The sequence below is a fragment of the Xyrauchen texanus genome, chromosome 38, assembly GCF_025860055.1.
Source record: "Xyrauchen texanus isolate HMW12.3.18 chromosome 38, RBS_HiC_50CHRs, whole genome shotgun sequence".
In the NCBI taxonomy this organism is placed as follows: Eukaryota; Metazoa; Chordata; class Actinopteri; order Cypriniformes; family Catostomidae; genus Xyrauchen; species Xyrauchen texanus.
Window position 1 is genome coordinate 32,835,071 of NC_068313.1, and position 27,561 is coordinate 32,862,631.

General features: G+C 37.6%; 1 protein-coding gene across 1 annotated transcript in view; it reads right to left on the bottom strand.

The window, feature by feature from the left end:
• LOC127631838 (uncharacterized) overlaps positions 1-27,561 on the bottom strand; it is a 94,050-nt gene that overhangs the window by 23,553 nt on the left and 42,936 nt on the right. Inside the window, exons 5-9 of the mRNA XM_052110209.1 lie at positions 26,528-26,941; positions 20,094-20,537; positions 11,350-11,811; positions 9,407-9,850; positions 3,689-4,132 (exon numbers count right to left, since the gene is read on the bottom strand). Of these exons, the coding sequence (XP_051966169.1) occupies positions 3,689-4,132; positions 9,407-9,850; positions 11,350-11,811; positions 20,094-20,537; positions 26,528-26,941 (2,208 nt within the window). The remainder of the gene's footprint in view (positions 1-3,688; positions 4,133-9,406; positions 9,851-11,349; positions 11,812-20,093; positions 20,538-26,527; positions 26,942-27,561) is intronic.

Sequence of the window (27,561 nt, forward strand, 5' to 3'; positions counted from 1 at the left end):
CGCGGGCGAGACTGGAGGACCAAGTGCTAACGTTAGCAGACATTCTGTGCAACGAAAACGAGGACTTAGCAGAGTAAGTCTTACTTTTAATTATTTTAACTCTTAATTTGTGTAATTTCGTAATTATAGGCCTGTGGGCCATCATAGGCATGTTCGTCCACACCGGAGAACTCGGTTTCTTCATTCGCATCCATTGTAACTTGAGCTTGACCAGACTCCCTCGGCCATCGTCACTTCCGGTTAGTGCTTTATAGACACGGAAGTTATTTTATCACAATTTATCTCAAAATATCATTAATGGCTAAATATGTATTACTCCAGTTCAGAAAATCTAGTTGTTTTATCATCAACATACACTATGCTATATAGGGGTGTCCAACCTGCATGTTGCTCTTTAATAACGATAGCTGTTATTTTTTTTTAAACAACTATGCTGAGCTATTTCGTGTGACAGGTACCATGGATATACGGCGTTTCTTAATCAAATACCACCAAAGTTGGCAGAAGACAGCAGCGAGGTAAGGGGAGAAGACCCAGGGTGTTGCAGTTAACAAGAGGTCGATCCAACTCCCAACACTGCAGAAGCTAGCCATTCCAGCGATACTAGTTGGTCTAACGTTACTTGCCAAAGCCATAGCCTCAAGCAAGGGACGTCACGGCCACAGGTGGCAGGCGGTTGACTGTGAGATGCGTTCTGTTTCTGCTGGGATCTTTGTTTTAAAATAGAACAAAAGTCAATATTGCATCTAAAATGTAAGTGACTTAATATTAATTACTTGTTTATTGAACTGTCGAAATCAGTGTTACATTTTCAATCGTGATGGTATTCAGCACTTGGTTGTATGGTGTTGCTTCATGTTATAAATATAAAAACTAACTTACACATTTTGAACTTTTTACCGCAGTATGCTAACTGAGTTTCTTTGTGTGAGCTGCAGTTAGGCCTATTTGTTTCATCGAGAGGCTGCGCGAGCCTAAACAGCACAAATCTTTAGCGTCAGTTATGAATTTGAATAGCGTCAGTACATTATGTAACAGGCTACTATCGATCATTATATCATACATATTCAATTCATAATCGGTCACATCATTAAATGTTATTATGCAATTAGGGAATTAGGTTTATCTCAGTTGTGCCCCCCTGAAAAAAAATGTAATGCCCGTCCATGAATTTGTGTCTGGCGCCGGGTCTTCTTCACAGGGATCTCGACCTGGATGAAAGCATGGGAATCTTTTGTGCAAATCTTCTTTAAATTTGCACTTTCGTTTGGCATTGTTTCCACTCAGCTGTCATTTGCTGCTACTGTCAGTGTCAAGCAACTGCTCGCGGCGAGATTGTCAGGCAGGAATTTGGCCAATAGTTGCTGCAAGCCTTTTATAATCGACCAATTGGTGTGCGAGAAGGCGGGACTTACAAAGAGGGGTTAAAGCAATGCAAATATCCGCGCACACACACAATGAAGTATTACTGTACGTTCACACCAGAAGCGGCGAGAGCGTCAAAATTCGCTCTGGCTGCCCTGCCTTTGACGCTCAAGGACGCTCGTGGACGCTCTGACGTAGTTGAAATAGGCAGCAACGTTTGTTCAGAATGCTTTGTTTTGTGAACTATATTTAAAGGGGCCGCAATTTTAACATCCAGACATGTCGACCATTTACTTTTTGCCGACCTATCACAAGTAGCGTATATCCTCATGTACTCTTTAAAATGTGAAAATAATTAATCGATCGATGGCAGTAAGTAATTAAAATTATAGTTGTTTGTTATAAAAAATAAAATACATTTGTAGTAATAACTGTGGTCTTGGTCATATATTACAGGGAAACCCGTCACGGCAATAATTCGTTTCGCCTCCATTTTATCTTCGGAACGAATGCTTGGTGGGAACCAAAGTTTACACGGTTGTGTTCTCTAGACTTCGCTAGAGTGGAGCACATCTATATTCCAATAGGTTGCCGCCGAACCGCGTCACAGCTCATTACCATAATGTTGACTGCACTTGAACTTCCATCTGACGCCCACGCCGCCCAAGACTCGCCGCACCGCTTCTCGCCGCGGAGAGACGCTGGCTGTCATTGAAAATGAATGACTTCCGGTCGATTTGACGCTCTCGCCGCCTCTGGTGTGAACGTACGGTTAGACCAGATGCACATCATAATGCAACTAAAGCCGAATCCCGGGCATTTTCGCAAATTAATAAATCCCGGCCAGATGCTTTTTTAAGGTCAGAGAAAGAGGACATGTCTGGGAAATGAGGACGTATGGTCAACCTACATTTGGACATCCTTGACCAGCCCACAAGTTTAAAAACATTAAGCTAAACATGTAGGTAACATCAGTTAATCCTCACCATTATTCTTCTTTTCAATATAAGTCCAAAAGACTGTGTTTCATTATTGCTCCAGAGTGACAAAAGCTGCCTCTCTCTAGTAGTGGGAGGCGGAGCTGGAGGGTGTCACGTCACGTGAACTTCAAACAAAATGTAGCAATATTATTGTGAGTAGCCTACGTTCTTCGAAGACCTGCATGACAGGCTGCATCATGAAGATTATTGCATATTCAGGTGTAAAGTTTGACTGATGTTGTGTTTCTCTTACAGTATGTTGTAATGCATTTAGAAAGGGTCTCTTTGGGGTGAAGTAAATTGAAAAGTGAATTTAGTTATAAGTGTTTTTCATATCAACTTATGTACACAGGACTAACATGATTATATTTTTAGTCTGGTGGAATGAATAAAGTCTGTGCTTTATAATCTTATGATGTGTTTATTTATTTATGTACTAATATTAGTAAATACTGTACACATTAAATATATACTGTACATTTACATTATAGTCTTTGTGTATTTAAATGATCACATTCCTCTATTATAATTATACAGTCGAGGCGTTATTGATTTACCGCAATCCTTTGTGCATTTCCAGTTTAATTGTATCTGACCTGATTATGATATTAATTTTATTAATATATTATTAATAATAATAAAACACATGTAATGACAACTGACATGTCAAAGATTTAGGCAAAAAGTTGTCTGAATAAATGAGTAAAAACCATCAAGTGTTTTATTCCTGCCCTACTCGTTCATCGCTGCTGGACTTTGGTGAAAAGCCGTATCACGCTAAAGATAAAACTTTATTGAAAGACAAAATAACATTCGGGCTGAAATTAAACATCAGTATCACTTTATCAAGCTTTATAAATAGAAACAAAAGTTTTTCCAATTTCTACAGCACACTGAAGGTATTTGGGGTTTTGGTAAAAATATGGTGGCGTGGTCATACAGTGACATCACATGATGAATAATTAGAAATATTTACACAAATAAATATGATTATTATTAATAATATAAAAACAATTATAAAACATTTGATTAAATCTGTCATTAAAAAAATGTATCTTCTTACCTGACTTTTGGGATTATTCAACATCTTTTTATGGTCGAGACATGCAGAGAATAATGTCTACTTGTTTAATACTAGACGTCTTGTGTAAACCATTTTTAACAAGTGATTATTATTGCTTGTATTAAATTATTATTGGCAGAAGTAACACCCATAATTCACACAAAGCATCATGGGACACAGGAAAAATGTGGTTACATATAGATAATTTACTTAACTGACCTCACAACATGAACCAACATAAATAAACCCAGAGTGGTGCAGAATTTATCCTGAGACTCACCTCAGTTGTGAGATGTACGGCAGACACTGGAGGAATCCCCTCACTTCACTCTCTTCATCTGACCAGTCTCTCAGCTCTACTGGTTTCTTCTTTGTTTGGAGTTTCAGCACTTCTAGGAGGATGGAGCTCTTTCTCTCTGAGAGGTTTATGATCCAGACTGCAGGAGCTGACTGATAAATTGGCTGTAATGCTGGAAGGACACTCCTGCCTGTTTGAGTCTCATAGTCCTTCACATGTGAGTACAGATCCAGCAGGAAATCACATTGTTTAGTCTTAATATAATTATTCTCATCACAGGGGAAAGATGTGTAGCTGCACACAGATGTTAATAGTTCAGTGTAATTCTCTCCTGTATTTGTATCAAACTCTGATGCTGCAACAATCAGATTCACCAGAAACTGAACAGCAGATTCTTTTCTCTTATGGACAATCTTCACATCAAATCTGTGGAGAGAGACACATTAGTATTTATTTAATGTCCATTGCAGGATGATTTGCGATATTGCTGGTTACTCATAAAAAAAGAAAGTAAATTCACATACACTATGAAATGGGCTAAAAAAGACTGAAGACTTTAAGAAAGTAAAATATGAGGGAGTAAAATTCACAATTCACATTCAACCGTTTATTAAATCTCAAGTTTATTTTTCAGTAGTGGCCAGATGTCCAGAGTGATGTGGTATAAACATTTTTTAAATAAATCTATATTCAATGTAAATTTTTTCAGAGGGCTGGTATCTTTTGGATTCTCATGTGAGACACAATGTTAATTTAATTAATTTAATTAATTTCTTTAAACCTCTCATTTAAAATTGTTGATTTGATTCTGATGACATGAAGGTAAATCTCTTGTCAGTCATTCAGTCCTGAATATCATGACAGTAAATAATCTGCAGCTCCATTAAAGTCAAGTGTTGTTGTGTCGTCTGTATTTCATCACATCAGTGTGAGCTGATGAAGCTGCTTCAATAGAAACAGATGAACACAGTCAAACTCTCGACAGGACAAACAGAAACTGACTGAATGAGGGTGAGAGACGCATTTTGTTGGAGCCATTTTACTATTTGAATTTTATTGGTGTGATGTTTTTTGTTGTCCACTGGGTGGGATTGTGGGAACGCAACCAAGGATAAAAGGAGCACCTGGTCAATGGAAGTCAGCTGCCTTGGTGATTAGAGAAGCACACAGTTTTTGACAGTATCCCAGCGTGTTGTGAAAAAACAACACGCAGCGTGTGACTGTTTGTTATGCGTTGAGATTATGTGAACCAGCAGGAAAACACTGAGGATATTTGTGAGTTTGGACAAATGGAAACTTCTGGAACTGTGAATCTGAACAATTGTGGTGTGTATCATGAGTGGAATATAATAAAGAAATACATTTTTAATCTATACACGGCATTCAAGGACACTTGCTGTATGTGTTAAATACTTGCTCACTCCTGTTGCCAGCTCACCTCTGACTTTATTGGAAAGTTAAAATTACACATTTAAACAACAATTCTTCTGTTCTGCTCACAGCATTACTGCATTTTGCAAAATCAATGCAAAAGATCACAGAATGGTTAAATCATAATTGTCTTCAACTGAATGTATCCAAAACTGTATGTATGTTTTTAAGTAAATCTAAAAGCCGCTGTGTAGAACCTGATATAGTCGTAGCAGGGGAGAGACTACAAGTCGTCTCACAGTTTAAATATGTTGGAGTTTACATAGATAACAATCTTACTTTTAAATTACATATTAAGAAGGTTTGTAATCACATTAAGCACAACCTGGCAAATTTTAGATATGTCCGTAGCTGCATGTCAAAAAGGGCCGCTATGATGTTCATGCACTCCCATGATTTTATCTCATATCACCTATTGTTTGACTACCTGGTCACAAGCTAGCAACACTTCTCTTAAACCATTACTATCCCTATATAAGAAAACTCTTAAAGTACTCGATAGGAAATCCATATATTATCATCATTGTCATGTTTTAAAAAAATATAATTTATTGAATTTCGAAAACTTGATTATATATGCAGATCTCTGTCTTGTGTACACAATTCAGCATGGACTCGCTCCTCCTGTATTGCGCCAGTTTGTGAGCACAGCACCAAATGCTCTCAGATCTACAAGGAGTGCAGCAAGAGGTGACTGCATTGTCCCGTTTAGGAAGAGTGCGCTTCGTCAAACAGCTTTTTCAGTAAGGGCTGCTCGTGAATGGAATCACATTCCCATTCAAATTAGGAATTTTAAATCGTACGTTTCTTTTAAACATAACTTAAAGAAATGGTTATTAGATAGTCAGGACTGTTTACATTACACTTGACATGAAATCTTACTGCTGCACTGTCTTCCTTGTCCTGCCTTTTTGTTTGTTTGTTTGCTTGTTTTTGCCTCTTGTGCTATGCCAATGTGGTTGGCTGGCTCATTGTGTTCTTTTGTGTTTAGATAGGTGAAACCTTTGTTGTTAATTACTGTCCCAGTTATATTGTTTTTTTTTTTTTTTTAGATGTGACATATCAAGATCTGTCCAGGGACAGCAGATGTAAAATAGCCTATTGGCTAATTCTGGCACACTGTACATTTAATTATGTATCATTAGTGTGCATTGTCCCTGTTAAATAAACCTGAAATAAATCCACACAAGTGCATTTCAATTCAATCTGAACCTCTGATGGTGTAAAATTCAATTCTGCTGTTTGATTTCACATATACAAGATTAATATAACAATGTTCATTATATTTAAATGGCAACACTGGCATCAAGTACATCAAAAAAGAGCAGCTTTCTCAAAAAAATACTCAATCCATGGAGTATCATAACCACTGAGACCCTTAACCTGAATAGTTTCAGAGGGATTGTTCCTGTTATAAGTCACTATAGATAAAAGTATTGGCCAAGTGTCTGCTAAATAATGTTATTACACGTCTCTCTGATATACTCGATTCTGTTTGGTCAATCACAACATCCAGCAGTCTGATATTTCTGAATAACAACTGCACATCTGGGGCCTGATGTATAAACGTTGCATACGCACAAAATGGGCATTGAAATGTGCACAAGCAATTTCCCACGAACATATCGGGATTTATAAAAAATAAACTTGCCATAAATATGTGCGCACCGTCAGGACACTCTTAACTGTACACACTCTTTTACTGGTGTGTGTGTGAGTATGTGTGCATGTGACTGTGTGTGTGTGTGTGTGTGTGTGTGTGAATTGGCGACTCCAGCTGGACAAATAATAAACTGAACAAACTGATTATAAACACTGATTTTCATTTAATTCACATTTAGAATAGTTAAGCACGTGAAACAGAAGTAATTGTTATGAAGCCAATAGTAGGCTGTATTATTCTTATGTAAATAATTGAAAAAGTATTCAAATATAATCTGTAAAAGGGAAATATTGGTTTGGGATGCGCTGCATTTGGAGAACTTTCCTGTGTCATCATAGAGAATGAACATACAGTAACTAAAAATGACAGTGAAGATTTCTTAGTTTGAGATATTTTCTGTTCTATAATAATCATGAACTGAGATAAGAACAGCATTTGAATAAAGATGATCTGTAATGCGATGTGCACTTGACTCTGATGTGAAATGGCTCAGTAAAACAGACAGTAGCTATAAGACAGACACTGCTGGCCACATTCAGTAGTTGAACGGACCATTGGACACATCTCATCAGAAACAGTATTGAACAGCTGCGAACAGGAACAGCATCAAATGTGCTTCCTGCTCCACTTCATCCCGACCCTCATCGCAATGATTCCCCCGTTCTAGTCTAATAAAAATATTATGAAAAGTTAATTTGCCATTCAGCTGTTTTTTTAATATAAAATACCAGTCAAATATAAAATCGTAGTAATCCGATGATATCAGACAATGCTGCACAAACAATTGTAATAATTTTTATTTTGTATCCAGTATTAAATATTTAACTTCTCATTAAAAACACCCTTAAAACGATTAAACCGTTTTTCCGAAAAACTAAACTAGCTGAGATTAAATTTATGTCTGCAAAGATAAAAACATTTTGCCAATGAATATTCAAGATATATTCTTTAAAAACAAGTTCATATCTTAATAAATAATGTTTGTTCATGGTGCAGCATCTAACTTTTGGGCACACGTGACATTTACAGTCTTCTCTCTTATAATACAGTTTCTCGTACTGTTAAACGCAGTAATCACGTGTCTGGATGGTGAAATGCATATGATAATTGTATGCAGATGAGGACATGTATAGTAAAAACAGGCGTTGTTCACTCCATATATGGTTATTTTGGGGAGGAGACGGGGTGGGGAATGAATCACGTGCATGTGCGCACAATCTTCCACTAGCTGGGATTTATTAAAGGTGGGGTATGTGATTTTCTTTTTTGACCATTTTTTCAAAATAACTTGAAATTCTATTCCTAACCCACTTACTGGCTGTAAATTAGAAGCACTGAAATGAAAATTAAGCAATTTAATCATCTGTGGAACGGGCAGGACTCGAAAAACTCCAGCCAATCATTTTCAAGACCATCTAGAATCATTGGACAGAAAATGTGTCAATCAAACGGTCGTACCATGCCCCCCTCCCCCCTGGCGCGCGTGTCCCGTTCGTGCGCATACTCAAAGCTCGTGACCCAGTAACAGGAAGCGATTGTATTTATGTATGGAGAATAGAGCTTTTATAGTGCTAGTGGGGTTGTTCCACATTTCTATGAATCCTGTTTTGAATAGAAGACCGCTGTACAGACGCCAGGGCTGGCGATGTTCTTTTTTTTTTTACAGTTATGAGAAAATCAGCTCTACACCTTTCAAGAGTGGTATGCGACCCCCTCCTCCTGCTGTGTCAACAATTTGCTCTGAAAAATTGTCTGACAGGTGAATGCACTGTTTGACTAGTGAGTCTAGAACACTGCGCATCTGAGTTTTCGCTCGTGCATGATTGCGCGTCCATGTTTTTCGAATGGGTGGTGTCAGGGCCAGCGTTGGAGGAGAGAAGGTAGGACCTTAGAGTTGTGTATTTTCAAAATCTGCCGGCCGTTTTGCAAATCACATACCCCACCTTTAAGGGAACTATGCGCAGGTTCTGACACTTACGGTTTTATAAATCTGAATATTTTTGTGCTTACACAAAATCTGACTTTAGTGCTTCTAAACACTTTTAGGAAGAAATCCAAGCAGAGTTTTATACATGAGGCTCCTGGAGATTATGTGATGTCAGACCGGTTTTCCGAGAATTGCGAGTCAACTTTCCTACTTCTCGTGTCACTCCTGCGGCCTCTTTAAATAACCTCATAAAATTATTTCAACTGCAATCAATATATCACACAAATTCATTGATTGATTTATTTGGTGATGTAAAAGTGAGATAACAAGCAGTCAGACGGTCATTTTGGGAAAATAAACACCATCCGAACTCCGAAAACACACCAGAGGTGGAATTCAGTTGTTTCTGGAGACTCTGTGATCTCTTTCTCCTCACATAATAATGTAATTTCAGCTCAGATCACTATTTGAAGTCCATTTATTTATTTATTTATTTGGTAATCGGCCGTGTAACAAGTAGGATATGGTTCAGTCAGCTGGTTGTTATCAGAAAATAAACCCCTTCAGGGTGATACAAGACCTCTGCTCTGCAACAGGGTCGTGATTTATCTGACAGGGTTTATTTTGAGACAACAACAAGCCCCTTTTTTTCCTTTTTTATTTTTACCAGAAAACTCACCTCAGTTGTGAGATGTAGGGCAGACACTGGAGGAATCCCCTCACTTCACTCTCTTCATCTGACCAGTCTCTCAGCTCTACTGGTTTCTTCTTTGTTTGGAGTTTCAGCACTTCTAGGAGGATGGAGCTCTTTCTCTCTGAGAGGTTTATGGTCCAGACTGCAGGAGCTGACTGATAAATTGGCTGTAATGCTGGAAGGACACTCCTGCCTGTTTCAGTCTCATAGTCCTTCACATGCGAGTACAGATCCAGCAGGAAATCACATTGTTTAATCTTATAATCATTATCCTCATCACAGGGGAAAGATGTGTAGCTGCACACAGATGTTAATAGTTCAGTGTATTTTTCTCCTGTATCTGTTTCACACTCTGATGCTGCAACGATCAGATTCACCAGAAACTGGAAAGTATCTTCAAACTCCTCATCGTAGACAAAGGGATCGAATCTGTGGATACAGAAATATAAATATCATGTCTTGTGTTGAATAATATTAAATATGGCATATAACTCATTATAATAATCTTTATATTTCTTTTACATCTTTACAGTAAATATAATTATATCACAAGTATATAATAAAATAAATGATGTATGAATGAAGGACATGAGTGCAGCATTTAAACACACACACACACACACACACGTTTGTGCTCAGCAAATGTGAACACAACTGCATTTCACTTTAACCTTTTTATTCTATTCTGGTGTTTGTACTCACATATCCACCTTTTCCTGATGAGCCTTCTGCATTTAAAAATATGGGTGATATTTTCACAATACCCAAGTTAGCATTTGTTATTATACAGTATGTGTGTGTGTTTGTGTATTGTTGTTTGTTTGTGTTTGTGTTTGTAATTAGATCTCCACATTTAATATTCCTTTTCTGCTGTTTCCAACATGTTTAGTTTAATTTCTTTGGTTTGTTTGTTTATAAAGGGGTAGTTTCGCTACCTATTAATGATGAAACTGCAGCTCCTCCGAGCACAACTCATCATCATTCATATGAAAATCACTCTCTATTATCATTCATAATAAACTTCATTATATTCTCTACTGTTTTACATTGTGTTTAATTGCTGTTGTGTTTCTCTTACAGTATGTTGTAATGCATTTAGAAACGGTCTCTTTGGGGTGTAGTAAATTGAAAAGTTAATTTAGTTAAAAGTGTTTTCCAGATCAACTTGTTATGTACACAGGACTAATATGATTATATTTTTAGTCTGGTGGAATTAATAAAGTCTGTGCTTTATAATCTTATGATGTGTTGTTTATTTATGTACTAATATTAGTAAATATTGTACACATTAAATATATACTGTACATTTACATTATATTGTTTTTTTGTGGGTTACAATTATCACATTCCTCTATTATAATTATACAGTCCAAAACAAATATCTATTAAGTATTTTTTTTATTTTTTATTTTTAGTGTTGGCGTAGTTACTACGTTTGACCTTTGAAGGGCAACACAGTCGTGCAGTTCAAGACCTCTCTGTTACCAGCAACACAAACTCATGGATAGAAGAATTTCTTAAACAGTGGCTAGTGTCCAAATCTGTCAAAATATTTTATCTTCTTATCTGACTTTTTGGGATTATTCAATGTCTGCCCACAGATAGAAAATGTACCATCAAATAAAGATGCTGCTGGAAGTAATTTGTGGCAACTTTTTCATGTTTTCTTCCATCTTTTTATGGTCGAGACATGCAGAGAATAATGTCTACTTGTTTAATATTAGACGTCTTGTGTAAACCATTTTTAACAAATTATGATTATTGCTTGTATTAAATTATTATTGCCAGAATTAACACCCATAATTCACTCAAAGCATCATGGGACACAGGAAAAATGTGGTTACATATAGATAATTTAATTAACTGACCTCACAACATGAGCCACATAAATAAACCCAGAGTGGTGCAGAATTTATCCTGAGACTCACCTCAGTTGTGAGATGTACGGCAGACACTGGAGGAATCCCCTCACTTCACTCTCTTCATCTGACCAGTCTCTCAGCTCTACTGGTTTCTTCTTTGTTTGGAGTTTCAGCACTTCTAGGAGGATGGAGCTCTTTCTCTCTGAGAGGTTTATGATCCAGACTGCAGGAGCTGACTGATAAATTGGCTGTAATGCTGGAAGGACACTCCTGCCTGTTTGAATCTCATAATCCTTCACATGTGAGTACAGATCCAGCAGGAAACCACATTGTTCATTTTGATGCTCAATATCATCATCAATATCATCAATATCATCACAGGGGAAAGATGTGTAGCTGCACACAGATGTTAATAGTTCAGTGTAATTCTCTCCTGTATTTGTATCAAACTCTGATGCTGCAACGATCAGATTCACCAGAAACTGAACAGCAGATTCTTTTCTCTTATAGACAATCTTCACACCAAATCTGTAGAAAGACACACAATAATCATTATTATGTCTGGGCTAATGTAGGCTAAGTGTCTCTTTTTACCTATATTTTTTTCATTGCATATGTTAGCCAGCAGTTGTTGGCAAAATATTTTTTTGGCAAAAGTTTTGTGTGTAATATGAGCCAGTTGGTGATGTAAAGTGAATCGTTAGTCATTAGAACAGCGCTCCGTGATCGCTTGTATAACTACTACATTACTAAAGATAGGAAATAGCTTTAAATGGCTTTAAACAAACAATTTCAGTATTAAGGCTCATCACAGTTGAGAGAAACAACAGACTGGTTGATTACAGAACTCAAGGTGCTTGCCTCTTACAGGAGTTTCCACATTGGATACACACTGTTTAAAATGGCGGTGGACATTGCGGTTTCTATAGGGAACGACTCGTGCACCAGCTACAGCAAAATTTAGAGGAATAACCCCTCTTGGATGTCTATTTTACCACTGAGAAAGCTGACCTTCAGAAAGCTGACAGCATCTCTGCTTGGGTGTGGCAACAGGTGATTGCACACGCTCCGACTCTCTCACACACACACACACACACACACACGTTTATCCAAAAACTTGTTTGAAACAGCACAAGCAATAATACTATTTCTGAAGTGACATTTTTGAATTACCAATGAATGCTTGGACGCATCATTTGTTTTGAACCAGCAACGGCAGATTGTGATCAGTGACGTAATAAAGTAGTTCCATGCACAAATGTGTTTTTATGACCAAACTCAGTTTTTCCACAATTTTTTAAATGTACTTGTTCATTGAACTGTTGTATATAAGCAATATCAAACTCATAATCATGCAATATGACCCTAAATCAGCACTGCTGTGATTACCTGTGGCCTCATGCCTGCAGCCGAATCACAGCAGTGCTGATGTAGGGCCATATTGCACTCTTGCTTGTGTGATATTGCTTAAATATCATAACACACAAAATGGGCAGGAGTAAAAAAAAACTAAATGAGAGGGAGAAATTCACAATTCAATTAAACTATTCATTCAATAACAGTCAATATTTTGTTTCTAGTGATCAGTTGACAAGAGTGGTGTGTTGTAAATTTAATCCTAATTTAAAGAAAAACAATAAACAATTTTTCAAGGGCAACTATCTTTCAGATTCATTATTAAATAAAAAAAACATTTAGGTATTTAATTTATTTCCTTATTTAAATCATTCAAAATTAAATAATTTGGGACACATTCAGCTGTTGTCAAGTTAAAACTCTGTCAGACAGACAGTTGCTCCACTGTGTTGGTGTCCTGACTGTGATGACATTAAACATTTAATCTACAGCTACATTAAAAATCATAATTTAAACTGTATTTTTTACAGCATTAATGGAGTCCACAAAACTGCTTATTAATTCAGTCTAAATCCAGTTTATAATATTAGTGTTAGCATTAGCTATTATACAGTATATGCATGTGTTTGTGTTTTGTAATTTGATCTCTAACAACACGCTAACGGCACATCATTGTACACATCTCATATTCAGAAGTTATAAATGTTTGAGTTGTTTTCTGGTCAAATTTGGTCACGATAGTAGAAAACACATGTGATGATCCTGTCTGTATGAATATAAGAGCTGATTTTAGGTCGTTCATGAAGAATATACAGAAAGTAACCAGGGGCGTTTCTAGGACTTGAGGAGGTTCGGGCTTAGCCCAGCCCCATTTAAGTGGGTGGGGCTTTAGGTGCCCCCCCTCCCTCTATTTAAAATAAACACGCTCTACCTTTATGTTTCTGTAATCTGGCACCTTACTTACAATGAAAGAACAGTGATTCCCACAGGATTTTGTGAGACTATGGGGGGGGTGGACCTCTGATCGTCTAGGGGGGTTGGGGGCATGCTGCCCCGTAAGAAACATTTTTACATTTTAAAAGTTAAATACTTCCATCTGGTGCAGTTTGAGAGCACAATTATGAGTCTAGTGTTGTGCTCTTGTAAACAATGTTGTGCTCTTATAGCTGCAGTAGGCAACTTTGAAATAAATTGAATTGTGAGAAACAGCGCCCAAATTCTTCCCCATATACATGATGCTCTTCACCCCCAGCCAGGGTTTAATTGACAGAGCCAAGTCCTGCCTCGCCAAAAGCGATTGGCTAAAAAGAGCTGGATTGACCTACCCGACCCACAATTTTCACTCAGAGCTAGAGTCTGTGCTGCTAACTAATCTCTCAGGGGCTCATTTAACTTAGACACCATGTCTCTTCCTCATCTGGGGTTTGACATCTCTTTTTTATCCTTATTCAGAAAAGCAGGGTAAAAAACAAGGATGTCAGTTTCAGCTTTTTATCTTTTAATGTTACCTCAGACTGCTAACGATAGCTAGCTAGTGAAGCCATAAGTAGTGTAACGTTATGCCATTAACCTAGTAACGCTAAAGTTAATTTATTTAATCATCATGATTGTAACTTCAGCAGAAATATTATCTGTTTGCTCTTGTACACTGATGATGATAAATTATGTGTGGAGTGTATAAATGCAGTGGATACATTTAATGTTATTTAACATTAATTACCTCAAAGATTACCTCCTCAACCAAATAACGTTAGACGGATCCAGGAATACTCCAGTGCATATATCTGCGAGTGTGTGTGAGCGCGTGAGTTTACAGCAGCGGGTCTGGAGCTGACTGGTGCACGAGAGAGAGCGCAAAACACAACCTTTTATTTTATGTTATTATGAGACTGAGAAGTGTAAAAATATTTTCAGTTCATTATGAGACCGTGGCGGGGCAAATGAGACTGTGGCGGGCCGCCAGACAGAGTCTAGTCAATTAATGGGAAACACTGAAGTACATGTGCTGTTGATTGGAAATTTCAATGTGTACCTCAAAAATGGCTAATTTCCTGATTTATCATTAAACAGTAAAAATGTATTTTGGTGTAACATTAGTTTACTCTAATATGAACATCTAAGTCAGTCAGTTGCTGATTACTAGTATAAGTGGACTAGCACACCTCATGCAGACCATTTATAATAGGGTTCAAAACAGTGCTACTATGAATGCAAACTTTAATACAGTGAAAAAGACACTATTAGTATAACATAAATATATATAAATATAAATGTCCAACATTCTTTTGAATGTCCATGTACTAAAATAACATATTTGATGCCATGAGTGTACATTCATTTACTAATACTATTATTTTGAATGGCCATGGAAAATGAAGCAATGTGATAATTTTACCTAGTTACAAAAAGTAGTCCGTTAATTTACCTGATGAACTTTCACCTTTTGCTGACCCTTTATGCATCGCAGAGCTGATGTGTGCTTCTAAATAAATTGCACCTTTACTAGCAACTGACACACAAGTGCCAGCTTTACATGTCATACAAACTGCTTCACACCAGTCCCGGCGCCATGGGCAGGCATTGGGGGGCCTGGCCCGCCCTGTGAGTCACTAGTGCCGGCCCTGGACGATCCTGTCACCCTTCAACTCTACGTCACGTCTCACATCTCATTTCATCGCGATCTCACAAAGCTCTTTTATTATGCAGCATACAGAATTCAGCACTGAACAAAAACTCCAACGTTTTGAGCAGTGAGTGGATTTTATCTGAAATGCATCTGATTGGCCATTGCGTTTTAGAAATCAACACATATGTCTGTGATTGGCTACATTGCACAACGCTGCACAAACACGTTATAATGAGAACATCTACTTATGCTTGCGACTGTAAATCGTTATTTTGTTTAGATGTTCTTATTGCTTTTGTGCAATAGATGAATAACAATGTATTTGTTTTTGGATGTTTTATTTAGATAGGGAGTCCCACGAATCGTTTTATTCTCCCGCAACCCATTACCGCCGCACTTCGACCATCAAATCTAGTCGTAAATGTTAGTAGTCCCGCGGTAGACGGTGGGCCGAGGGGAGATTTCGTGTTTTCAGACGATCTGTGGGGATGGATAACCAGTTTTTTATATATAACCACTACACTTCTCAACAAAGCAAATAAAAATTGTTGCCACTCACATACTTTGCACATTACTATAATATCGGTAACTTTCTCCAGGTTATTTTCCCGGCGAATAGAGCAGGCGGCTACGTGTGGGGTCCGACATGCATGACGTATTTGTTGCCTTCATGGGAACAAAAACATGACGTATTTGTTGCGTGCGTGGGAAAGTGTCGGTGACGCGTTTGTCAACACACTGGCCCGCTGATATGAAGTTGCTGTCTGTGCACATCTTTTCGAGAAGTGCTTTTAGCCCAGGAAAGATTGAACTTGTTAACTCATTTTGCCCACTTATGCTACATATTCAGTTTGACACAAAATGTGAATGTAGAGGTAACGTTATGCATTGTCACTGTTTTTATTTTATGTAACCATCTTTTGTCATACGATGTCCTGTCATTTCGTTGTAATCTTTAATAAATATACCATTCTGATTTCACACATTTGATCCATGATATTGCTTGGAAACACAACATCATAAAAACCATAGACATCTACTGCAGGATACAACGTTAAAATAGCCTAAATATAAAGTTATGAAACTTCACTTTGCCCTCAGCCAAATCGATTTGCCAAGGAACAAATTATAGATTAATGAGACCAAAGATTGCCAGTTAGATATACACAAGACGAATTATATCTCATGTTTAACCACTAGACATCAGAGCCAGCGGCAAAGGTCTGACGCACTAGCCGAGGTAAGGCTGTTCCAGGTGGGGTACATGAGCGCTGAGCGCCTGGATCTCTCACTCCGAAAACGTCAAATAGGCTCTATCTTTATGAATAAACCATAGATTTGAGCTTTAGACAACTACATTGTCGACTGAAAAACTATTAAAACTTTTTCATATTGTTGAGAATAAAACAACCGTCCCAACTTTACAAATTCAGGTTCTCCCTCCATGGGGATCATCCATCTCGAAAAGTAAAGCAGATACGGGCCCTCGGCCCACCGTCTACGGGAGTCGACCAACCACCAGTCCTTGCTTGTTTGCACTTTTATTTATATTTTTTTATCAATAGGCTACTGTAACTTTCGTTACAAGTTGGTAAGTTGTCGTTTTGTATATACATGATGAATAAACTCCTGAATAAAAATACAAATGTGTCTGAGTTTAAAAATAATATTTTTAAATGGATTTGATTTTTTTGTCGATAGTGAGCGCGGGAATGTTTGTTTGTGTCCAAAGCATAGTAGCGCTTAAAGAGCAACATGCAGGTTGAATTTATAACTGAATTAATACTTTATATTGTCTGCAGATGTCTTTTAAAAACACATATGTAGAAATTACTAATGAAATCTCATTTGATGTAGAGATTTTGATGAAAATGTGCTAGGCTCTGGAATACGCCTTTGCAACGCGTCATATGACGTAGGGCGAGGCAAATAAAAGAGCTCGCGGTCAGTTCTCTCATTGTTGGGTGTTGATGTAGTTAGAGCAGTAGTGAGAGACAGAAAGTTTTAGATCGAGTTTTAGAGAAGCCATAATGGTAAATTATTGTGTTTGTGCTGGTTGCACAATTCCAGCCTGTCAGGACATCGTGTCCATCATTTTCCTTCTAGGAAAAACAAGGCTTTTCGGTATTGGGTGCGTTTTGTGCAGGTGAAGAGAGCAGACTTCACTGCCGCGTCTGTTACCACACACTCGGTCGTTTGTGGCGCACATTTCACTCGGAGAATTATCGACCTGGAGATTTGTTGGAGTCTCGGATGGGATTTCGGAGTAAGGACCACGTGAGGCTGATTACTGATGCTGTTCCCTCGGTGCACTCGATGGAATCAAGTCCACCGTCAAAGTTTACACCGGATTTTGGCGCGGCGAGACTGGAGGACCAAGTGCTAACGTTAGCAGACATTCTGTGCAACGAAACGAGGACTTAGCAGAGTAAGTCTTACTTTTAATTATTTTAACTCTTAATTTGTGTAATTTCGTAATTATAGGCCTGTGGGCCATCATAGGCATGTTCGTCCACACCGGAGAACTCGGTTTCTTCATTCGCATCCATTGTAACTTGAGCTTGACCAGACTCCCTCGGCCATCGTCACTTCCGGTTAGTGCTTTATAGACACGGAAGTTATTTTATCACAATTTATCTCAAAATATCATTAATGGCTAAATATATATTACTCCAGTTCAGAAAATCTAGTTGTTTTATCATCAACATACACTATGCTATATAGGGGTGTCCAACCTGCATGTTGCTCTTTAATAACGATAGCTGTTATTTTTTTTAAACAACTATGCTGAGCTATTTCGTGTGACAGGTACCATGGATATACGGCGTTTCTTAATCAAATACCACCAAAGTTGGCAGAAGACAGCAGCGAGGTAAGGGGAGAAGACCCAGGGTGTTGCAGTTAACAAGAGGTCGATCCAACTCCCAACACTGCAGAAGCTAGCCATTCCAGCGATACTAGTTGGTCTAACGTTACTTGCCAAAGCCATAGCCTCAAGCAAGGGACGTCACGGCCACAGGTGGCAGGCGGTTGACTGTGAGATGCGTTCTGTTTCTGCTGGGATCTTTGTTTTAAAATAGAACAAAAGTCAATATTGCATCTAAAATGTAAGTGACTTAATATTAATTACTTGTTTATTGAACTGTCGAAATCAGTGTTACATTTTCAATCGTGATGGTATTCAGCACTTGGTTGTATGGTGTTGCTTCATGTTATAAATATAAAAACTAACTTACACATTTTGAACTTTTTACCGCAGTATGCTAACTGAGTTTCTTTGTGTGAGCTGCAGTTAGGCCTATTTGTTTCATCGAGAGGCTGCGCGAGCCTAAACAGCACAAATCTTTAGCGTCAGTTATGAATTTGAATAGCGTCAGTACATTATGTAACAGGCTACTATCGATCATTATATCATACATATTCAATTCATAATCGGTCATATCATTAAATGTTATTATGCAATTAGGGAATTAGGTTTATCTCAGTTGTGCCCCCCTGAAAAAAAATGTAATGCCCGTCCGTGAATTTGTGTCTGGCGCCGGGTCTTCTTCACAGGGATCTCGACCTGGATGAAAGCATGGGAATCTTTTGTGCAAATCTTCTTTAAATTTGCACTTTCGTTTGGCATTGTTTCCACTCAGCGGTCATTTGCTGCTACTGTCAGTGTCAAGCAACTGCTCGCGGCGAGATTGTCAGGCAGGAATTTGGCCAATAGTTGCTGCAAGCCTTTTATAATCGACCAATTGGTGTGCGAGAGGGTGTCACGTCACGTGAACTTCAAACAAAATGTAGCAATATTATTGAGTAGCCTACGTTCTTCGAAGACCTGCGTGACAGGCTGCATCATGAAGATTATTGCATATTCAGGTGTAAAGTTTGACTGATGTTGTGTTTCTCTTACAGTATGTTGTAATGCATTTCGAAACGGTCTATTTGGGGTGAACTAAATTGAAAAGTTAATTTAGTTAAAAGTGTTTTTCATATCAACTTATGTACACAGGACTAATATGATTATATTTGTAGTCTGGTGGAATGAATAAAGTCTGTGCTTTATAATCTTATGATGTGTTTATTTATTTATGTACTAATATTAGTAAATACTGTACACATTAAATATATACTGTACATTTACATTATAGTGTTTGTGTATTAAAATGATCACATTCCTCTATTATAATTATACAGTCGAGGCGTTATTGATTTACCACAATCCTTTGTGCATTTCCAGTTTAATTGTATCTGACCTGATTATGATAATAATTTTATTAATATATTATTAATAATAATAAAACACATGTAATGACAACTGACATGTCAAAGATTTAGGCAAACAGTTTTCTGAATAAATGAGTAAAAACCATCAAGTGTTTTATTCCTGCTCTACTCGTTCATCGCTGCTGGACTTTAGTGAAAAGTCGTATCACTTTAAAGATAAAACTTTATTGAAAGACAAAATAACATTCGGGCTGAAATTAAACATCAGTATCACTTTATCAAGCTTTATAAATAGAAACAAAAGTTTTTCCAATTTCAAATGTATCTTCTTACCTGACTTTTGGGATTATTCAACATCTTTTTATGGTCGAGACATGCAGAGAATAATGTCTACTTGTTTAATACTAGACGTCTTGTGTAAACCATTTTTAACAAGTGATTATTATTGCTTGTATTAAATTATTATTGGCAGAAGTAACACCCATAATTCACACAAAGCATCATGGGACACAGGAAAAATGTGGTTACATTTAGATAATTTACTTAACTGACCTCACAACATGAACCAACATAAATAAACCCAGAGTGGTGCAGAATTTATCCTGAGACTCACCTCAGTTGTGAGATGTAGGGCAGACACTGGAGGAATCCCCTCACTTCACTCTCTTCATCTGACCAGTCTCTCAGCTCTACTGGTTTCTTCTCTGTTTGGAGTTTCAGCACTTCTAGGAGGATGGAGCTCTTTCTCTCTGAGAGGTTTATGATCCAGACTGCAGGAGCTGACTGATAAATTGACTGTAATGCTGGAAGGACACTCCTGCCTGTTTGAGTCTCATAGTCCTTCACATGTGAGTACAGATCCAGCAGGAAATCACATTGTTTAGTCTTAATATAATTATTCTCATCACAGGGGAAAGATGTGTAGCTGCACACAGATGTTAATAGTTCAGTGTATTTTTCTCCTGTATTTGTATCAAACTCTGATGCTGCAACAATCAGATTCACCAGAAACTGAACAGCAGATTCTTTTCTCTTATGGACAATCTTCACATCAAATCTGTGGAGAAACACACATTAGTATTTATTTAATGTCCATTGCAGGATGATTTGAGATATTGCTGGTTACTCATAAAAAAAGAAAGTAAAATCACACACACTATGAAATGGGCTAAAAAAGACTGAAGACTTTAAGAAAGTAAAAAATGAGGGAGTAAAATTCACAATTCACCTTCAACCGTTTATTAAATCTCAGTTTATTTTTCAGTAGTGGCCAGATGTCCAGAGTGATGTGGTATAAACATTTTTTTAAATAAATCTATATTCAATGTAAATTTTTTCAGAGGGCTGGTATCTTTTGGATTCTCATGTGAGACACAAAGTTAATTTAATTAATTTAATTAATTTCTTTAAATCTCTCATTTAAAATTGTTGATTTGATTCTGATGACATGAAGGTAAAACTCTTGTCAGTCATTCAGTCCTGAATATCATGACAGTAAATAATCTGCAGCTCCATTAAAGTCAAGTGTTGTTGTGTCGTCTGTATTTCATCACATCAGTGTGAGCTGATGAAGCTGCTTCAATAGAAACAGATGAACACAGTCAAACTCTCGACAGGACAAACAGAAACTGACTGAATGAGGGTGAGAGATGCATTTTGTTGGAGCCATTTTACTACTTGAATTTTATTGGTGTGATGTTTTTTGTTGTCCACTGGGTGGGATTGTGGGAACGCAACCAAGGATAAAAGGAGCACCTGGTCAATGGAAGTCAGCTGCCTTGGTGATTAGAGAAGCACACAGTTTTTGACAGTATCCCAGCGTGTTGTGAAAAAACAACACGCAGCGTGTGACTGTTTGTTATGCGTTGAGATTATGTGAACCAGGAGGAAAACACGGAGGATATTTGTGAGTTTGGACAAATGGAAACTTCTGGAACTGTGAATCTGAACAATTGTGGTGTGTATCATGAGTGGAATATAATAAAGAAATACATTTTTAATCTATACACTGCATTCAAGGACACTTGCTGTATGTGTTAAATACTTGCTCACTCCTGTTGCCAGCTCACCTCTGACTTTATTGGAAAGTTAAAATTACACATTTAAACAACAATTCTTCTGTTCTGCTCACAGCATTACTGCATTTTGCAAAATCAATGCAAAAGATCCCAGAATGGTTAAATCATAATTGTCTTCAACTGAATGTATCCAAAACTGTATGTATGTTTTTAAGTAAATCTAAAACCCGCTGTGTAGAACCTGATATAGTCGTAGCAGGGGAGAGACTACAAGTCGTCTCACAGTTTAAATATCTTGGAGTTTACATAGATAACAATCTTACTTTTAAATTACATATTAAGAAGGTTTGTAATCACATTAAGCACAACCTGGCAAATTTTAGATATGTCCGTAGCTGCATGTCAAAAAGGGCCGCTATGATGTTCATGCACTCCATGATTTTATCTCATATCACCTATTGTTTGACTACCTGGTCACAAGCTAGCAACACTTCTCTTAAACCATTACTATCCCTATATAAGAAAACTCTTAAAGTACTCTATAGGAAATCCATATATTATCATCATTGTCATGTTTTAAAAAAATATAATTTATTGAATTTCGAAAACTTGATTATATATGCAGATCTCTGTCTTGTGTACACAATTCAGCATGGACTGGCTCCTCCTGTATTGCGCCAGTTTGTGAGCACAGCACCAAATGCTCTCAGATCTACAAGGAGTGCAGCAAGAGGTGACTGCATTGTCCCGTTTAGGAAGAGTGCGCTTCGTCAAACAGCTTTTTTCAGTAAGGGCTGCTCGTGAATGGAATCACATTCCCATTCAAATTAGGAATTTTAAATTGTACGTTTCTTTTAAACATAACTTAAAGAAATGGTTATTAGATAGTCAGGACTGTTTACATTACACTTGACATGAAATCTTACTGCTGCACTGTCTTCCTTGTCCTGCCTTTTTGTTTGTTTGTTTGCTTGTTTTTGCCTCTTGTGCTATGCCAATGTGGTTGGCTGGCTCATTGTGTTCTTTTGTGTTTAGATAGGTGAAACCTTTGTTGTTAATTACTGTCCCAGTTACAGTGAGGAAAATAAGTATTTGAACACCCTGCTATTTTGCAAGTTCTCCCACTTGGAAATCATGGAGGGGTCTGAAATTGTCATCGTAGGTTCATGTCCACTGTGAGAGACATAATCTAAAAAAAAAAAATCCAGAAATCACAATGTATGATTTTTTAACTATTTATTTGTATGATTCAGCTGCAAATAAGTATTTGAACACCTGTCTATCAGCTAGAATTCTGACCCTCAAAGACCTGTTAGTCTGCCTTTAAAATGTCCACCTCCACTCCATTTATTATCCTAAATTAGATGCACCTGTTTGAGGTCGTTAGCTGCATAAAGACACCTGTCCACCCCATACAATCAGTAAGAATCCAACTACTAACATGGCCAAGACCAAAGAGCTGTCCAAAGACACTAGAGACAAAATTGTACACCTCCACAAGACTGGAAAGGGCTACGGGAAATTGCCAAGCAGCTTGGTGAAAAAAGGTCCACTGTTGGAGCAATCATTAGAAAATGGAAGAAGCTAAACATGACTGTCAATCTCCCTCGGACTGGGGCCCCATGCAAGATCTCACCTCGTGGGGTCTCAATGATCCTAAGAAAGGTGAGAAATCAGCCCAGAACTACACGGGAGGAGCTGGTCAATGACCTGAAAAGAGCTGGGACCACCGTTTCCAAGGTTACTGTTGGTAATACACTAAGACGTCATGGTTTGAAATCATGCATGGCACGGAAGGTTCCCCTGCTTAAACCAGCACATGTCAAGGCCCGTCTTAAGTTTGCCAATGACCATTTGGATGATCCAGAGGAGTCATGGGAGAAAGTCATGTGGTCAGATGAGACCAAAATAGAACTTTTTGGTCATAATTCCACTAACCGTGTTTGGAGGAAGAAGAATGATGAGTACCATCCCAAGAACACCATCCCTACTGTGAAGCATGGGGGTGGTAGCATCATGCTTTGGGGGTGTTTTTCTGCACATGGGACAGGGCTGACTGCACTGTATTAAGGAGAGGATGACCGGGGCCATGTATTGCGAGATTTTGGGGAACAACCTCCTTCCCTCATTTACAGCATTGAAGATGGGTCGAGGCTTGGTCTTCCAACATGACAATGACCCGAAGCACACAGCCAGGATAACCAAGGAGTGGCTCTGTAAGAAGCATATCAAGGTTCTGGTGTGGCCTAGCCAGTCTCCAGACCTAAACCCAATAGAGAATCTTTGGAGGGAGCTCAAACTCCGTGTTTCTCAGCAACAGCCCAGAAACCTGACTGATCTAGAGAAGATCTGTGTGGAGGAGTGGGCCAAAATCCCTCCTGCAGTGTGTGCAAACCTGGTGAAAAACTACAGGAAACGTTTGACCTCTGTAATTGCAAACAAAGGCTACTGTACCAAATATTAACATTGATTTTCTCAGGTGTTCAAATACTTATTTGCAGCTGTATCATACAAATAAATAGTTAAAAAATCATACATTGTGATTTCTGGATTTTTTTTTTAGATTATGTCTCTCACAGTGGACATGCACCTACGATGACAATTTCAGACCCCTCCATGATTTCTAAGTGGGAGAACTTGCAAAATAGCAGGGTGTTCAAATACTTATTTTCCTCACTGTATATTGTTTTTTTTTTTTTTTTAGATGTGACATATCAAGATCTGTCCAGGGACAGCAGATGTAAAATAGCCTATTGGCTAATTCTGGCACACTGTACATTTAATTATGTATCATTAGTGTGCATTGTCCCTGTTAAATAAACCTGAAATAAATCCACACAAGTGCATTTCAATTCAATCTGAACCTCTGATGGTGTAAAATTCAATTCTGCTGTTTGATTTCACATATACAAGATTAATATAACAATGTTCATTATATTTAAATGGCAACACTGGCATCAAGTACATCAAAAAGAGCAGCTTTCTCAAAAAAATACTCAATCCATGGAGTATCATAACCACTGAGACCCTTAACCTGAATAGTTTCAGAGGGATTGTTCCTGTTATAAGTCACTATAGATAAAAGTATTGGCCAAGTGTCTGCTAAATAATGTTATTACACGTCTCTCTGATATACTCGATTCTGTTTGGTCAATCACAACATCCAGCAGTCTGATATTTCTGAATAACAACTGCACATCTGGGGCCTGATGTATAAACGTTGCATACGCACAAAATGGGCACTGAAATGTGCACAAGCAATTTCCCACGAACATATCGGGATTTATAAAAAATAAACTTGCCATAAATATGTGCGCACCGTCAGGACACTCTTAACTGTACACACTCTTTTACTGGTGTGTGTGTGAGTATGTGTGCATGTGACTGTGTGTGTGTGTGTGTGTGTGTGTGTGTGTGTGTGAATTGGCGACTCCAGCTGGACAAATAATAAACTGAACAAACTGATTATAAACACTGATTTTCATTTAATTCACATTTAGAATAGTTAAGCACGTGAAACAGAAGTAATCGTTATGAAGCCAATAGTAGGCTGTATTCTTCTTATGTAAATAATTGAAAATGCATTCAAATATAATCTGTAAAAGGGAAATATTGGTTTGGGATGCGCTGCATTTGGAGAACTTTCCCATGTCATCATAGAGAAGGAACATACAGTAACTAAAAATAACTGAAGATTTCTTAGTTTGAGATATTTTCTGTTCTATAATAATCATGAACTGAGATAAGAACAGCATTTGAATAAAGATGATCTGTAATGCGATGTGCACTTGACTCTGATGTGAAATGGCTCAGTAAAACAGACAGTAGCTATAAGAAAGACACTGCTGGCCACATTCAGTAGTTGAACGGACCATTGGACACATCTCATCAGAAACAGTATTGAACAGCGGCAAACAGGAACAGCAATCAAATGTGCAACAAATATGCTTCCTGCTCCACTTCATCCCGTCCCTCATCGCAATGAATCCCCCGTTCTAGTCTAATAAAAACATTATGAAAAGTTAATTTGCCATTCAGCTGTTTTTTGAATATAAAATACCAGTCAAATATAAAATCGTAGTAATCCGATGATATCAGACAATGCTGCACAAATAATTGTAATAATTTTTATTTTGTATCCAGTATTAAATATTTAACTTCTCAATAAAAACACCCTTAAAACGATTAAACCGTTTTTCCGAAAAACTAAATTAGCTGAGATTAAATTTATGTCTGCAAATATAAAAACATTTTGCCAATGAATATTCAAGATATATTCTTTAAAAACAAGTTCATATCTTAATAAATAAAGTTTCTTCATGGTGCAGCATCTAACCTTTAGGTACACGTGACATTTACAGTCTTCTCTCTTATAATACAGTTTCTCGTACTGTTAAACGCAGTAATCACGTGTCTGGATGGTGAAATGCATATGATAATTGTATGCAGATGAGGACATGTATAGTAAAAACAGGCGTTGTTCACTCCATATATGGTTATTTTGGGGAGGAGACGGGGTGGGGAATGAATCACATGCATGTGCGCACAATCTTCCGCTAGCTGGGATTTATTAAGGGAACTATGCGCAGGTTCTGGCGTACTTACGGTTTTATAAATCAGAATTTTTTTGTGCATACACAAAATCTGACTTTAGTGCTTCTAAACACTTTTAGGAAGAAATCTAAGCAGAGTTTAATACATGAGGCTCCTGGAGATTATGTGATATCAGACCGGTCTTCCGGATACTGTGAGTCAACTTTCCTACTTCACGTGTCACTCAGTGACCTCTTTAAATAACCTCATAAGATAATTTCAACTAATATTAATATATCACACCCATTCATTGATTTATTTGGTGAGTAGTCATGTAAAAAGCAGGATAACAAACAGTCAGCTGGTTGTTATCGCAAAATAAACCCCTTCAGGGTGATACAAGACCTCTGCTCTGCATCAGGGTCCTGATTTATCTGACAGGGTTTATTTGTTATTATTTAATTTGTTTTGTTATTTTTTTAACCAGAAAACTCACCTCAGTTGTGAGATGTACGGCAGACACTGGAGGAATCCCCTCACTTCACTCTCTTCATCTGACCAGTCTCTCAGCTCTACTGGTTTCTTCTCTGTTTGGAGTTTCAGCACTTCTAGGAGGATGGAGGTCTTTCTCTCTGAGAGGTTTATGATCCAGACTGCAGGAGCTGACTGATAAATTGACTGTAATGCTGGAAGGACACTCCTGCCTGTTTGAGTCTCATAATCCTTCACATGTGAGTACAGATCCAGCAGGAAATCACATTTCTCATAATTCACAGATGACAACAGTATCTTTACAGTTGCTTCTATGGTCTCTTTCTGGTAGAGAGCAGCTTGCAGACACAAATTTAAGAATAATAATCGCTTTCTTTTTTCCCACAATTCAGATGATTTCTGCTGTGCTTCAGTAAATCTAAACAAGGAGTGAAAAGATTCTGTTAGAGATCACAAAGCAGCAAAGAAAACACTTTTTTCTGGAAATTATCACATCATAATGTTTAAAAGTTGAACAGTAAATACACTAAATTAGCAAACTGTAACATGTCCAACAAACGATCTTCAAATTATCTATATTAGTCCGTTTTCCTTTTTTTTTTTTCTTTTTTAAAGAGTGTCTACACTGTGTTTGTGTCTTGACTAACATCACTATAAACATTATTAATCTACAGCTGTATTAAAGAGTAATTCCAGGTTAAATACAATTTAAAGGTGATGTCTGTAGGGTTGAAAATGAAAAGACACCTTTAATGATCCATTAACGGTTCTCCTGCATGCAATTTTCCATCGCTGCGGCTGGAACACCGTCCTGAAATACTCTAACAGTGTTTCCATAAGCGCATCTCTGCAGCAATGTTGCTCTCTACTGACTCTACAGCGATAAACACACAGTTCTACCAGCATATTTGATTCCCGATCGAACAATTCTCGAGCTGCTCTTTTGAATCTACAGCGTGAAACATACGCCAATTCTAGTATAGTCTGGTACGCATGTAATCTTATGCTGATTTTAAGGCAAGGTGCCAATGTATTTGC